Below are 16080 nucleotides of genomic sequence, written 5' to 3'. Positions count from 1 at the left end.
ATCACCCACAGCTCATGGAAATCCTAGCAACCTTTGAAGGAGCCCTAGTTGAGAATGGCTGGCAAACAAGCAGAGTAATCGCTGTAAGCACCTTTGGCTGTGGCCCTGCATCCCTAACCAGGTTGATTGTGAGAAAAGTCAATTAGCCAGTTTGCATTTTCCTAACCATTGGCTATATAGTAATTTCCCTAGGATTAGTCAGGCAACAACTACCGTTATTTCTAAGGCCCGGCCATAGATGGAGCAAATTTCTTTCCTGCAACCACGGTGACAGGGATAAAGTAACAACTGTTTATAAATTTAAAAAAAATATTTTTATCAGGGAATCACAGTAGCAAAATAAAATAAAAATATGATGGGCCCTTTAAGAAGGCGCTGAGAGTAACAGCGTGGCATGCACAATTTTGCAGAAATCAGCAGTCAGGAAACTGAGTTAAAAAGGAACAAAGTTGAAAGTCAGGAAGAGATATTATATAACGATGTTTGGCAATAAGTTTAAATGTTCTGTAGTTATCCACTTGCTGTTAAACATTCATTGTTAGTTTAATACATTGGCAAGCCATTAAAGTCCACACAATTTAAGTCGTTTATGTAGTTAAAGAGGCGTTTCACCCTTCCCCCCTATTATTTTTTTTTCTTCTCCACTGCTTAGCTGATGCTGATATGGATGCAGTTGCGATACTCACCCACACAGGATCCAGTGTTGTCCTGCTGGGATCCTCTTCTCTGCAGCTGTCGCCAGGTCGTGGACCATTCATGTTCCTTTGTGATGTCATCAGAAGGCTACTCCGGCTGCTTTCGGGTTGTCGTGCCGTTAGGTCCGTCCCCTCCTCTGTTAGTGAATTTTGTAACATTCACGGCTCCCGGTGCCTCCTGGGATATGAACATCACATATCACAGGAGGCACTGGGGGCACAAACATCATTCGCCTAGGTGGGCAGAAATGAAAAAGAAAAAACCCTAAATGTGCAGCGGAGGGTGGATGACTTACAGAGGAGCCAAGTCACACAAATGGGTGGAGATCCGCTTTAAAGGGACATCCTTGTCACAATTAGAAGCAGGAATAAAGCTGGCTATACACAGCTAGAAAGTCAGGTAATCAGCCAAAAGTTTAACCAGCCCTACTGGCTGGTCAAAAGTTGATTACTGGATTGACTTTTGTCCAAGAAACTGGGATGAAAATTGCATCCAAACAGAACCTGCAGAAAATCAGCTGCAGGCACAATTCAGGTGTTCTGACAGCCGGCGCTATTGGCTGCCAGAATCAACTAGCACAGTAGTGGGATATGTCCATTCACTTGTGTGAGTGGAGGAAACTGTTAAATTTATTTTGACCATGAATGAAGGCATAATTCTTCGCACTGGCCACCAATATAATCAGCATTTTTCTTACTGACCACCAATGTAAGGAGCATTCTTCCCACTAACTACCAACATAAGGAGCATTCTTCTCACTGACCATTAGGCTGTGTACTGTGAATTGTAGATATAGCAATGCTTAGGAGGGGTTCCCATAGAGTAGAAAGCTATTTCAATGGTTCCTCAATGTTAAAATGGTTGAGAAAAGAAAAATTTGGTGATTCTTTCTGTAAATTAGATCTTTTGGTGTGTGTATTATGTGCGCTATACCCATCACCTTTATATTTGCCTCAAACCATGTGTTCTGTAGCCTTTGATTCCATAACCATGGTCTGCTGTGAATAAAAAAAGGAAATAGAGGAAACATCATTATCAGAATCTGTATCTTTGACCAGTATGCTTTAGATTCGATTCAGAACACACGTCTTTGACCTTTGGGTATTTTGGCGTTTATATACTTATCCCGTACTATAGGACAATGGATCCCTTGAAATTTTTCTATTTTTACATAAAACAATCTTCCTATTATATTTCTCAGTGTATTCCTGTGACTTTATTTGTTGTTCCTCAAATTCAGGTAAAGTTTTTGGTGCAGCATTTTTCAGTGCCAATTCTTGAATTTGGTTATCCAAAATGTTTATTCACTTGAGTAATGTTGCTTTAAGAGATTTAACATTCTAATGGAGCAGTTTTGCAAGTTTTCCTTCTACACTGGCTTTAGTTCAGAACTTACCCAAGGAAGTGCTGGAAAAAATTGTATTCTAAGCCCCATTGTACACAGCCTTTACCAATATAGCTTCTTCCCACACTCCAAAGACATGCTGGTAGGTTAATTGGCTTCTGTCTAATTTAGCTCTAGTATGTGTATATATAAATGTCAGTTGGACCCCTTTCACACTGAGCCGCCACTGGTGTCAGCACTAAAGTGGCCCTATTTTTAGCGCCTCTTTACCATCATTTTAGCGGCGCTATTCGGCCACTAGCGGGGCGGTTTTAATCCCCCACTAGCGGCCGAAAGGGGGTTAAATCCACCCGCAAAATGCTGCCAGACCGGTATTGCAGCGCTGTACCATTGATTTCAATGGGAAGAAGCGGTGGAGGAGTGGTGAGTTCACCGCTCCAAAGAAGCTACTGGTAGGACTTTTTCTGACGTCCTGCCAGCACACGGCTCCAGTGTGAAAGCCCTTGTGTTTTCACACAGGAGTGAATGGAGCAGCTGTTATAGGGCGTTTTGCAGGCGCTATTTTTAACACTATTGCGCTTGCAAAACACACCAGTGTGAAAGGGGTCTTAGGGACCTTGGATTGTAAGCTCCTTGAGGGCAGGGACTGATGTGAATGTGTAATATATATATACTGTGGAGGTAAAGGTCTGTGTAAATAGTTGGCACTATATAAATACCTGCAATAAATAAATAAAAAAAAGCATGTGCGAAAATAGATTTGCTTTTTTTTCACAAGAAGTTTCTTCACTTGATATACAGTAAATAAGTCTTCTTGTACACTGCAGCTTGAAAAAGCTCAGTACAGCAGTTTTTTTTACTGATCTAAAATACAGCCCATTGTTTACAAGCGATGAGTATTCTTGAGTTCTCGGTCAGTGTTTTGCACCGCCACACACAAATGTGCACAAATACACGCATATGAGCATTGATATTAATTAATTTTCGCTAGGAATGTGTTGTGCTCGCGAATGCGCAAAACAGACTCCTGAAATTATATCCAAAAAAAGCAGATGCTCAAACATCAGTACTGTGTGCAAGAAGCTTATGAACCTAACACCTCCTGTCCACAGAATTTCTCTATTGCAAACCCATATATTCAACATATACATTTCCAAAATATCTAAAAATGCTTTATTAGAAAATTTTATTTGTTGAGATGCATTCTCTGAATTGTCCCTATATAGTGTTTACTACCCATGTTCAGATATAAAAAAGGGTCTCCCAGAGAATTTTAAATTACACCATATCCCAAAACAAGTATGTCTAATGAAAGAAAATATACGGTGGGACTTTTATTTAAAAAAAAAACAACAATGATTATTGCATCAATCAAAAGCTATTAACAAGCCCTTAATGAGTCCAAATACCAATTTGCATATTAATCATACAAATGACATATCCAGGACTAATGGAAAGCTCCTATTAGTCAGAAGATATTCAGCATGGCCTCATTCAACATGTTTTGCATATTGCTTCATCAGGAATAGGGTGCTGAAAATGTAAATCATAACAGGATACATACATTTATTAAAATTTGACAACATGTGACACAATTGCTGAGGTGAGGCAACAGCGTAGATGAACAAACAGCCATGACTTACAGAACAATAACCATAACTGTGATGCTTATGAAAGGTTTTGGGACTACATATACTGGTGGTGGGTACATAGGAGACACCCCAACACTCTAGCTAACCCCTGCAGAGTAGATGAGAAAGGCAGTACTATGCTATATTTGCCACATAGAAAAAAAAAAATTATAATAAAAAAAACATACCGTATTTTCCCGTGTATAAGACGACCTTTTACATGTAAAAAAATTGGCCAAAAAGCAGGGATCATCTTATACGCCGGGTCAGCCCCTCGGATGGCTGCTTGGTGTTCGGTAATACTGTATGAAGCTTCGGCTACATACAGTATATACCGCTGAGCCAATCCTGGTGAGCGATGTATTCAAATGAATACAAAGCCTGCTCGGATTGGAGTAACGACCTCGGATTGGAGTAACGACCTCCGCCAATCTCTGTAGCCTGCTCGGATTGGCTTGGAGAGTCAGAGAGGCGCGGGCTGATGATCTTACAGCCTCTGCCAATCCAAGCAGGCTTTGTATTCATTAATAGAATACATCGCTCGCCGTGATTGGCTCCAGCAAATGCAGGAAGAAGGAAGAAATATGAAGCCTCGAAAGCCGGGTCGTCTTATACGGTAAGTACAGTTTTAAAAGCGTTTTTGTCCTGTAAGATTAGGGGGTCGTCATATATGCCGGGTCGCCTTATACACCGGAAAATACGGTAAATCCAAAAACTAGATCAATCCTTTAAAATTCAATATGATATACAAGTATAGTTATATAAAACCTACCCTTAAGTAGGGGATATACTGTATGCAATACATTTACATTCCCTAATAGGAGTAAAAAGTGGGATTCATTCTCATAACCCAGAGTTTTTCTCAACCTTTCTTTCAATCAAGGTGCCCTTTAAAATTATGGACAGTCTCAAGGCACCCCATTCTAAAATGTAAAAAACTATTGTAATAGCTTTAAATAATGGTATGCAAAGAAGGGAGTTTGGGACTTTAAATGAGGTGTAGGACGTGCAAGTCCAATGTGTCCATCCCTGATATGTGAGACAAAGAAAGAAAGGGTTTGGGACTTTAGATGAAGCATGTCCATGGACACAAAAACCCATGGTGGTTCTGTAAAGTGTTTTTTATTACATATACTGATGCCACAGCTACATCATTACATGCAACACCATTTTCACCTCCATGTTATGTTACAATGCATATATATTGAATTATATGTAACATCAATACTTATTTTACCTGCATTGTGGTTTTACTTACTATCTGTATTAGTATATGTAATAAAAAACACATTACAGCCCCACAGTGCATTTTGCGTCCAGGGACATGCTTCATCTAAAATCCCAAACCCTTTCTTTCTTTGTCTAACTTTATATAATGCAGCAACATCCACACGTAAGATGCCCAACGCTAGAGGTGATTTATGCTTCCAAAGCAAATACATTTTTGCACACTGGTACTGACTAGTATTCCTATGTTTCTCTTCTCCCTCAATTTCTCTCCATCAGTCAGCTAATGTCACCCAAGTGCTGAGGGAGAGAGGCAGAGGAGGATGTGGAGGCAACAGACAACCTCCTTACTAACTGATGATGTCATTGGTTGTTAGGATGCCCGTGTCTAGAAAGTCGTAATGGTGCCTAATGAAAACCAGTGACTTTGTGTAACTAAAGGCAGGCTTGATCCACCTGCTGGCTTGTATACACTTTTTGATTAGTTTTTAGGCATTTGCCAAGGCCCCCTGAAGAACCCTCAAGGCACCCCAGGGTGCCTGGCCACCCTGGTTGAAAAGGTCATAACCTCACCGCACAAGATGATACACACTTCTACAAAAATAATACAATAAATGAATAAATCAAACAAGCCAAGTATGTTAAATGGGACCCTTATTCCCCCCCATATAATATATGGTAGGTAAGTTATCCTACAAAGGCAAAGTCTGAAAAATGTCATCTTCCCCTCCGGCCAGGAGCAGGCCACATTGGCCAGTTAAAAATGTCGTTGGTCATCATAGCTCCACCACCTCCCCTTCCTTTTACCTATTTTTTTGGATTTATGGTCCTAGAGTGTTGGGGGATCTCCGGTGTACACCCCCCCAGTATACGGACACAACACATCACCATTACATTTATTGTTCTGTAAGTCATGGCTGTTTGTTCCTTCACGCTGTTGTCTCACCTCAGCAATGTGTCACATGTTGTCAGGTTTGTATAAGTGTATATTTACTGTTATGATTTACACTTTCAGTACCCTATTCCTGATGAAGCAATATGCAAAACATGTCAAATGAAGCCATACCGAATACCTTCTGACTAATAGGAGCTTTCTATTAAAGCGGTATTAAACCCAAAACCAAAATGTAATATATTGCAGGCTCCCAATCATTTAGATGTGGTGGCTGCATTTGTTTTTTTTCCTAGTTTATTCTAGTCTATTTTTGTCAAGTCTATTTTTACTTGATGATCTGGCCAATAACACACCTCCGGTATTGAAGTGCCTCCAATCTGGATGAATCAGCACAGAAGGGACAGCAGCTCTGTCAGTCTGAGGGAGGGGAGTGTTATGTCACGTACACACGATCGGACTATCCGGCGGACTTAGTACGGTTGACCTAATCCGGCGGAACACCCGAACGAGTGGACCTGCCCACACACGACCAGACTTTTCCAGCAGACATACCGCCGGACTATGGCGGGAGTTTGCCGGACTTTTGAAATGAACGGACTTGCCCACACACAGAGAAAAGTCTGTTCATTTTGAACGTGGCTCCAGGTAGACAGGACTAGCGCAGGAAGTCATTGTCGCTGCCTCCATCGGCAAGATTGACACCTCGCTGGCCCCGTCACCTGGTATGGACTTAAATGGGAAGCCCTACTTTAAAAAAACGGCGTGGGTACCCCCAGGGTCGATATCAGACCCTTATCCAAGTACACAGCCCAGCCGGTCAGGAAAGGGGGTGGGGACGAGTGAGTGCCCCCCCTCCTGAGCCGCACCAGGCCACGTGCCCTCAACATGGGGGGTGCTTTGGGGAAAGCACCTTGTCCCCATGTTGATGAGGACAAGAGCCTCTTCCCGATAACCCTGGCCTTTGGTTGTCGGGGTCTGCGGGCAGGGGGCTTATCGGAATCAAGGAGCCCTCTTTAATAAGGGGGCACCCAGATATCCCGGCCCCAGACCCTATGTGAATGAGTATTGGGGTACCATGTACCCCTACCCATTCACCTGGTGAAAAGAAGTGTAAAGAAAAAAACACAACACATGTTTTTAAAATAATTTATTGGACAGCTCCGGTGGTCTTCCGTCTTGGGGGGTTTACTCGCCGGACTCTTCCGCTATCTTCTGATAGCTCTTTTACTAGCGGAGGAGCCCGACTTTCTTCTTCATTGTCACCGCTGCCGTCCGGGGGTCTTCTTCCAACTTCGGGAGTCTTGTCCCCCCTCTTCAGGGGTCTTGTCCCCCTCTTCGGTTCTTCTTGCTGGGCCTCCGCTATCTTATAGCTCTTTTACTAGCGGTGGCCCGGTCTTCTGTTGCCGCCTTCTTCTGAGCGCACACATGGGTGGACTCTGGTCCGCCGGACGAAGTCAGCCGGATAGTCCGATCGTGTGTACGCGGCATTACATGCACTAGCTAGCACATACACAAACAAATTGAAGGAAAAATTCAGCTAATACTTTAGAAACAGTTTTCTTTTGGAATAAGGTTTTTTTGGGGTTTAATACCACTTTAAGCTGGCCATAGCTTAATCTTCTTTTTTTTTTTTTGATTCAACCAGTAGTAGCTGCGCTTTTTGGTTAAAAGCACCCCGATAGTGGCCAAAAAAGGGTTAAAAGCACCTGCAAAGCGGCACTGCTCATTGATCTCAATGGGCAGGAGTGGCTCAAAGATGCTGCTTGCAGGACTTTTTTGAGTGTCCTGCCAGTGCATCACTCCAGTGTGAAAGCACTTGGGCTTTCACACTGGAGTGAGAGGAGAGGTGCTTTACAGGTGCTTTGCAGGTGCTGCTTTTAGTGCTTTAGCGCCTGTAAAGCGCCTCAGTGTGAAAGGGGTCTTAAAGTGTATTTAAATCCAGACACTTAAAGTGTAAATCCAGAGGTCTATTTATAAATGTTTTCAACCGAGATTCACACCAATTTCGCCCTGGATTTGCACATTTTTCCTATTAAATTGAATTGTAAAAAGGTGTTGAATATGATGAAAACATTTATAAACCAAAGCCTCTAAGGCCGCGTACACACGCGCGGACTGTTCGCCCAACTTTGTCCGTCCAACAGTTTCGGCAAACAGTCCGCTCAAACTTAGCATGGACGGACATGGCCACACACGACGGACGAACAGTTTGCTGAAACCGTGCGCGATGACGTGAACAACGGGACGAAAAATACGACGTCCTATACACTGCATTATAGCTTTCGGCGTGAAAATCCTTTCTGAGCATGCGCGCAACTTTGTTTGACGAACAAGCCTACACACGGGCGGACTGTTCGCTCAAACAAGGTTGCAGCGGACAGTTTTTCGGAAATTCCGAAAAACCTTGTCCGTCCAACTGTCCGCTGAAACTGTCCGCTGAAAGCCCACACACGAGCGGACTGTCCGCCCAAACACTGTTCAGCGGACAAAGTTGGGCGAACAGTCCGCCCGTGTGTACGCGGCCAAAGCGTAACAGCCCAAATGTAAATGGGCCCTAGGAAAAATTAATTGTTATACTTTAACAACTTGACCTCTGGAAGATTTACCCCTTTCATGACCAGGCCATTTTTTGCGTTGCGGCACTGCATTACTTTAACTGACAATTGCGCCGTTGTGCGACGCTATACCCAAATAAAATGTATGTCCTTTTTTCCCCACATATAGCGCTTTCATTTGGTAGTATTTGATCACCTCTGCATTTTTTTATTTTTTTTGCGCTATAAACAAAAAAAGACAGAAAATTTTGAAAAGAAAACTAAATTTTTTTACACTGCGATAAAACATATCTAACAAAATTTTTTCAAAAAAATATACATTCTTCGTCAGTTTATGTTTATGTCATTATGTTTTCTGCTGCATGTTTTGGTTAAATATTTAAATATAAATATTAAATATTTTATTTTATTTTATTTTTTTAATCCCAATATGCGTATGTATTGATTGGTTTGCACAAAAGATATAGCGTCTCCAAACAATGGGATATATTTATGGAATTTTTATTTATTTATTTTGTTGGCGGCTAGTAATGGCGGCCATGTTCTGTTATATTACGGCAGACAAATCGGACACTAACTGTCACTTTTGACACTTTTTGGGGATCAGTGACACTAATACAGTGATCAGTCCTAAAAAATATGCCCTGTCACTCACTGTACTAAGGACACTATCTGGATCGCGCAGAATCACGCGGTACTAGGTACTGCCACTGTATATGTAAGTTATACGGTCGGCAAGCGGTTAAAGTGCATGTATTATAGACAAAAAATTTTTTTGCCGTTTTCGCTAACGTTGTAGGTTATTAGAACCCCTGTCAGGTTTATATAGCTGTTTGTGTCCCTGCTAAGTAGATTTATCATCTTTATTTGTTCTGGTGATCTGTCAATAAGATATAAAAAAAGTGATGAAAAATCAAAATTTCTGGTTATCAGAACAAGAGGTGAGGGAACATGTTTTCCAGTAACAAGTATCTAAGATATTAATTCACCTTCCTGTCTTAGCTACGGGGCAAGCATTGAAGGGAAATCCCTGCATTGGGACAGCCAAAAATAAACCAACAGGGGTTTAATCCTTCCCAACTCCACCCAACACTAAAAACATTCAGGTACATATACACCCGCAGTGTGCTGGCATTTTCTGCTGTAGTCGCCACAGTACAATTGTGATGTTTTGCTGCTGCTGGAGGGTGCGCGTCCACAGGAAGTTCATACGCAGAGTCTACAGGATGTGTATAGCACAGGAAAAGAAAGTATGAACAAAGATAGGATAAAACTGTATTTCAGTAACAAAAAAAATGCAATCCCTTTTACTGACAGTGTTTTTCAAATTGAAGTATTTGTGAGTTTAGTTCTATATTTAATATGTTTACATGCATGTAGATTCATCTCTCTAGCACAGCCTTAAATCTACATAGAGTCACAATGAATACATTAGTAAATATCAAGAAAAAATGTTGACTGTTGCTGCAAGGGCCCGTTCAAACCCACCTCTTCCTTTGATTTATCACATCAACATGAAGTATCTGGTCCAATGATTTGCATGGCATTATGAATGGTTGTGGCATGCTGCATGGTGGGTCTATTGCCACTTACTGTATTATGCACTGGGGTACCATTCTAAATGAACGCACCATGTGTTATCGCAACACATTAGTATGTAAGGGGCTTATAGTAAACGTCCAGCTAAAGCTTAACTAGTCTTAAAAATGCTCCCTTCCCCTTCCAAACACCTATATTATTATTATTATTATTATTCAGGATTTATATAGCGCCAACAGTTTGCGCAGCGCTTTACAATATGAGGGCAGACAGTACACTTACAATACAATTCAGTACAGGAGGGATCAGAGGGCCCTGCTCGTTAGAGCTTACAATCTAGAATATTAACTAACCTTTGTAAAAAAATGTATATGCACACCTATTTTCGGGCTGCTTCGGTTTGACTACATGATCTCTGGTGTCAGTCAGTGGCAGCTGCAGGGGAATGGGGAGAGTGCCCAACAATGGCTGGGAAAACCAGGAACGATGATGTCTCCGATAGGTTTCTATGGTATACCTATTGTCGGCAGTCCCTCTTCTCCCCTCCAGCCATCACTGGCTTAGACAGGGTAGCCAGATCACATAACTGGATCAGAGTAGGCCAAAAATAGGTGAGTATATACATCTTTTTTTACATAGGTTAGTAAGTGTAGGTTAGGATGGGGGGGGGGGGGGGGCATTTTTAAACCTAGTTATAGCGGTTGTAAACCCTGGGGAAAAAGAAAAAACAGTAAGAAAAAGGCACAATGAGCTAGTATGCAATGCATTATGAAATTCTTATCTTAGAACAAAGCACTACAGCAGCACCCGCACACCGCAGAGACGGCTGACATCTTCCCCGGTGTTTCTTCGGGGTTCGCGGGCTCCGGCCCTTTTAGTGGCAGGAGCCACGATGACCTCACTCCCGTTATTATAGGCTTAACTGTAGGTACATGTAAAAAAAAATAATTTACTTCCACTTTAAGCTATAGCTGGAATTCTATTTTAATAATATGGAATTTAAATACCTTAGCTTTGGATTCCTTCTCTTGATGTATTTCAGAATCTGTTTTAACAGTATTTTTAAGTATTATAGATTAAATAAACATCTCTTTTTTTTTTTCCCAGGGCTCTGGTCATTTGATCTAACAGTAACTCAGCTCCTTCAAGAAAATGTGATTGAATCTGAAAGAGGAGTCATCAATGGTGTCCAGAATTCCATGAATTATCTACTTGACCTTCTGCATTTTATTATGGTGATCTTAGGACCCAATCCAGAGGCTTTTGGTCTACTTGTTCTAATTTCTGTTTCCTTTGTTGCCATGGGCCACATGATGTATTTTCGATTTGCTTATAAAAATCTAGGAAGATGGCTGTTATCCTGTTCTAACACTGAACCAAAAATTGATTCAGGTGAGCAACAAAGGGATACCTCTGTTGTTTGAGTGAGCTTTACGTATGTGTGGTACCCTTTAGGGCTAAGCTACCATGGTTGTTTTTGACCATGCATTTATGCCACTGAAATCACTGGCAGTCAGCTGTGGAATGTCAAAACTATGGAAATAAATTAGCCTTTAGACATAGGAATGTTTTGTCTCCAGTATCCACAATTGATTTGCCACAGTGTCGAGGTCACATGACAGCTTTTCTTGTTGGTGAGGACAATCATCCTGTAAAAAATTAGCATTTTGTTCGTGTTCAGTACATCATCTCAGTGGGGAAGCAGTACAAGGGCTTTAATACACAGCACTGCAAGGGAGACAATATTCTCAATCTTCCGGCAGGATTGCAGACATCAAAAGACTGCTAAGATTTGTCGCAACTAGATTCCCCGGTGTTGCAGTTGCCACATGTAATTAATTACTGAATTAGGAGGTCATTGAATTTATTTTAACTTTATGTCCTGTCCAGTGAGATTTATTTCACTGCCATTACTCTACAGTTTTTTTTGTGGTTTTTACAGGATGGTTGCCTATATTAAATGTGCTTGCATGAAACGTTCTTGTCTGACATCACTCATAGATATAAGTATAATTTACACAAGTCCTAAGTAGGTGAGTTAAGCATTAATAGACTGTTGTCTTTAAAAAGAGAAAGGAATGGTCCTCTTGAGGACAAATCTACTCCATTTTAACCATATCAGTCTTTCAATTAAAAACAATAGTTTGAAATGAATGAATTTATGATTGATCATTTATTGTTATATCTATGGTCAACTTATAATGGTGAAATCATGTAATCAAAATCATCCATGTAGTTAAAGCCCCAGTAAGCTAGTGAGTAGCCATGCTTTGTATCCTACAATAGTGTTTTCTGTAGTAGCTATAGAATATATGTGGTATATGTTATATATATATATTTTGAATGAAAGGATCTCATTATAGAACCTTTCTAGAGTAGCATTAGAGACACAGTGATGGTGTTAAAAAGACATTTAGAATTTTTGATTATTTTTTCTAATGGAGTTTAAGTACTGGATTTGTCAAAATATTCAGCAACAGCTAAAACTAACAGCAAAGCTTTTTAAAACAAAGAAGAAAATAGTAAAGCACCAAATGCGCCTAACACCAAATTGAATGTAAAAGTAAAAGTATGAAAAGTACGCCTTGGATTATATAAAAGCACCAGCATTTTATTGCATAAGAATCAATACAGTTTTCTTCATTACCTCCTTCACTTTCTTAAATACTGTATTCCTGATGAAGCATTCCCTTTAAATGCAAATCTAAAGGTTCCATACTTTCAGATAATAGAAGCCATGTCCGTACTTTTGTTTTTATTATATGTCATTGATTTTGTTTTGTTCTGTTAGCTGGTTCCCTAAGTTAGCAATATTTGTTCCCAAATGAACAGTGCAACCATCAAGGACACCAGCAAATGGGAATCATCCCACTATGTACAGCCGGAACATTTACTTTATTTCTGATTTCTCCTTTTTTTCTGCTATGGTTCATCTGTTATGGACCGTACTGTCACGTGTAATGCATATTTGTTTTAGACCAGTGTATTACTAACCCTAAAATAAATGATGTTATGCAAGTTTAAATTGTGTGAACTCAGCTAGCATATTAAAGGGAAACTATGATGGTTTTGGATACTTACTGCATGTTTAGGTTTACACATTTATAAATGTATATTTTATATAATGTTTAAAATTATTTGTATAAATAGTTCGTATAGGAAGTATATATGGCATTATTTTTTAAAAGTATACTGGGCTTTGTAATATGAAATCCAAGCAAAACCTTCATGATTTGTAGCAGAATGTCTTAATCTACAAGGTAAGATCATTGCTTGCAATGGAGGAGTGTGTCCTTCCTCTGTGTCATTCAGATATCTTGTCAGTACATCAGAGCGAGGAAGAAATTTCCAGGACTTGTATAGAGCAACACCTGCAGGCTACAAGTGGTAAATATTTAGTATCCTGGAAAGGTGATAGCAGCCACCATAAATAAACTTAATTAGCCGAATACTTGGAGTGTGGTGTCTTTTCTTGTGAAGTTGTTAAGTGCAGCCCAAGAGCTGATACTTGACTGTAACAAGTGGTTGCTGGGAGAAGTACATCGATGATGTGGGATTTTTAGGTGGGCAGGAAGCAATATCTGGTTGAAAACAATGTGCTTCATGCAGCAAAGGTGATCACTTCCCTTATCTGATATACAACCACTAGAGGGAGAATCTATAAATCTAAAATATAATGAATAGTTCAACAAGCATATAAGATACAATTATGCATTCAAGATGCAAAAAGTGACCAAACCATTATAAGACATCAGATGAATAACAAACAAAATGACAGCGCAAATCCTAATAGATACTTTATACGTTTTCTCTTGGCTTTGCTCCTTCCTCCTTCCAAGCCTCCCAATTCTAGTACCTTTTAACCGCATGCCGGCCAGTCGCCACAGTTGTACTGCGGAAGAATGGTACAGCTTGGCGAAACGACGTTATGTAACGGCGCTTCGCCCTGTGGATACTAGGAGGCAATCGCCGCTGAGACACGGAGAACCCGGAACTGTGTGTGTAAACACACAGTGTCCGGTTCTCTAAAGGGGAGAAGTGACAAATCGTCTGTTCATACAGAGTATGAACAGCGATCTGTTATCTTCCCTGCACAGTCCCCATCCCCCTTCAGTTAGAACACAAACTAGGACACACTTAACCCCTTCACTGCCCCCTATTGTTAACCCCTTCCCTGCCAGTGATATTTTTACAGTAATAAATGCATTTTTAATCGCACTGATTGCTGTATTAATGCCAATGGTCCCAAAATTGTGTCAAAATTGTCTGCTGTGTCTGCCATAATGTCGCAGTCATGATAAAAATCGCAGATCGCCACCATTACTAGTAAAAAAAAATGCTAATAAAAATGCTATAAATCTATCCCCTTTTTTGTAGATGCTATAACGTTTGCACAAACCAATCAATATACGCTTATTGTAATTTTTTTTACCAAAAATATGTAGAAGAATACATAGCGGCCTAAACTGAGGGAAAAAATATTTTTTTTTATATTTTTTGGGGGGATATTTATTATAGCAAAAAGTTAAATAGTGCGTTTTTTTTCAAAATTGTCGCTCTTTTTTTGTTTATAGCGCAAAAAATAAAACACACAGAGGTGATCAAATACCACCAAAAGAAAGCTCTATTTGTGGGAAAAAAAGGACGTCAATTTTGTTTGGGTGCAACGTCTTATGATCGTGCAATTGTCAGTTAAAGCAGCGCAGTGCCGAATCCAAAAAAGTGTTCTAGTCAGGAAGGGGGTAGTATCTTCCGGGGTTGAAGCAGTTAATAAAGTGGATGGTCTCAGTGACTAATAGGGACACTCAGGATGTGCAAGTGGAGAGACAAAGCTTGATTGTTATAAGAAAGCTTGACATGCACATATACATTCAGCTGCCTATATACCTAGATCACCAGATATGAGGTTTTCACCAACTGTAATGTCTGCTTTTGCAGTTTTTTTTTGTTTTTGTTTTTTTATCATATGCTCAGTTTGATTTGCAAGGGTTTGCTGTACTGCTGAATTAAATTGCTGAAAAGAGCTAATGATTCTCTTATTACAACTGGTGCACCCTGCTGTAAAAATGCAAGGTCTGCCCAATACTGCATGTGGGCCCTCTATCCCATTATTACTTTATTAAATAGTTGTTTTTTTTCTCTACTGGTTAAACAGTCATGTGATAAAGTAAGTACATCCCATGGATATTGCCCCCCCCCCTTCTTTTTTTATTCTTTATTTAAAGTTTTCACAAATAAAAAAAATCAAGCAAAAGAATCAAGGGGGTTGTCAGGTTCCCTTCAGGTACCTGATGTGGTGCCCTCCTGGCGGTGGGTCCCCAATGTCTTGGTAAATAGAGAGTGAGAAGAATGGTCGGTCGTTTCCTAGGTCCACAGGACCCCAGGGTCACCATCATCGGGGGGGGGGGGGGGAATCAACTAGCTAAATCAGTAGGGTCATTTGCAGAGAAGGTATAGCCAAAACCAATAGAAACTATTTTCACAGAATTGTTCTTTGTGATTAGAAGAGGCCAGAAAATCTTCCACTGTACAGATTTCCTGAATTTTTCTAAGCCAAACCCCCATAGAGGTTGGTGTCATCTGCTTCCAGATTAAAAGAATACATGCCTTGACTGCAATAAGCAGATGAATAGCGAAAGAACACTAGGGTCGTCCCCTAGTTGCAGATCAGTTTGCGGACCTGTGTCCAAAGCAGCTGTAAAACTGGGCAGCCCCAAAAATATGGAGGTAAGTGCCATCTTGAGTAAAGCATCTCCAACATTTGGAGGGAGATTTGAGGAAAGCTCCTGTGAAGAGATGTAGGAACCTTGTACCAACAGGACATTTTAAAGCCAGTTTCTTGTATGGCATTGGAGATAGATGCCATGTAACTAAATCGAATAATATGCTCCTTTTGTCGGTTCGATAGGCTGACTCCCAGATCAGCTTCCCATCTAGAGATGTAAGGTGGGTTCTGTTTCATTTTATTTAACAAATTTTGAACATGCAAACATTAGATCTCCATTCAAATATTGCTGATAGATAAACAAAGGTAACTTGAATAAAAACATAAGGAAAGGTTGCGTTTAAATCATTCATTCAACAAAAATGTCAATAGATATAATGGCATACAGTGGATTGTGGCTTTTCTTGCATGAACTGCTCCTTTTAAATCCCCACACAACATTTCAATGGAGTTGAACTCAGGACATA

General features: G+C 40.4%; 1 protein-coding gene across 1 annotated transcript in view; it reads left to right on the top strand.

The window, feature by feature from the left end:
* Positions 1–13337, top strand: part of SLC40A1 (solute carrier family 40 member 1) — a 106922-nt gene extending 93585 nt beyond the window's left edge. Inside the window, exon 8 of the mRNA XM_077448700.1 lies at positions 10996–13337. Coding sequence (XP_077304826.1) covers positions 10996–11312 — 317 coding nt within the window. The 3' untranslated portion in view covers positions 11313–13337. The remainder of the gene's footprint in view (positions 1–10995) is intronic.
* Positions 13338–16080: the final 2743 nt, after the last annotated feature.

This window comes from Lithobates pipiens, unplaced genomic scaffold (genome assembly GCF_037356315.1).
Source record: "Lithobates pipiens isolate NorthernLeopardFrog02 unplaced genomic scaffold, aLitPip1_a1.2 Scaffold_22, whole genome shotgun sequence".
NCBI lineage: Eukaryota > Metazoa > Chordata > Amphibia > Anura > Ranidae > Lithobates > Lithobates pipiens.
This window is presented reverse-complemented; position numbering and strand designations above follow the sequence as displayed.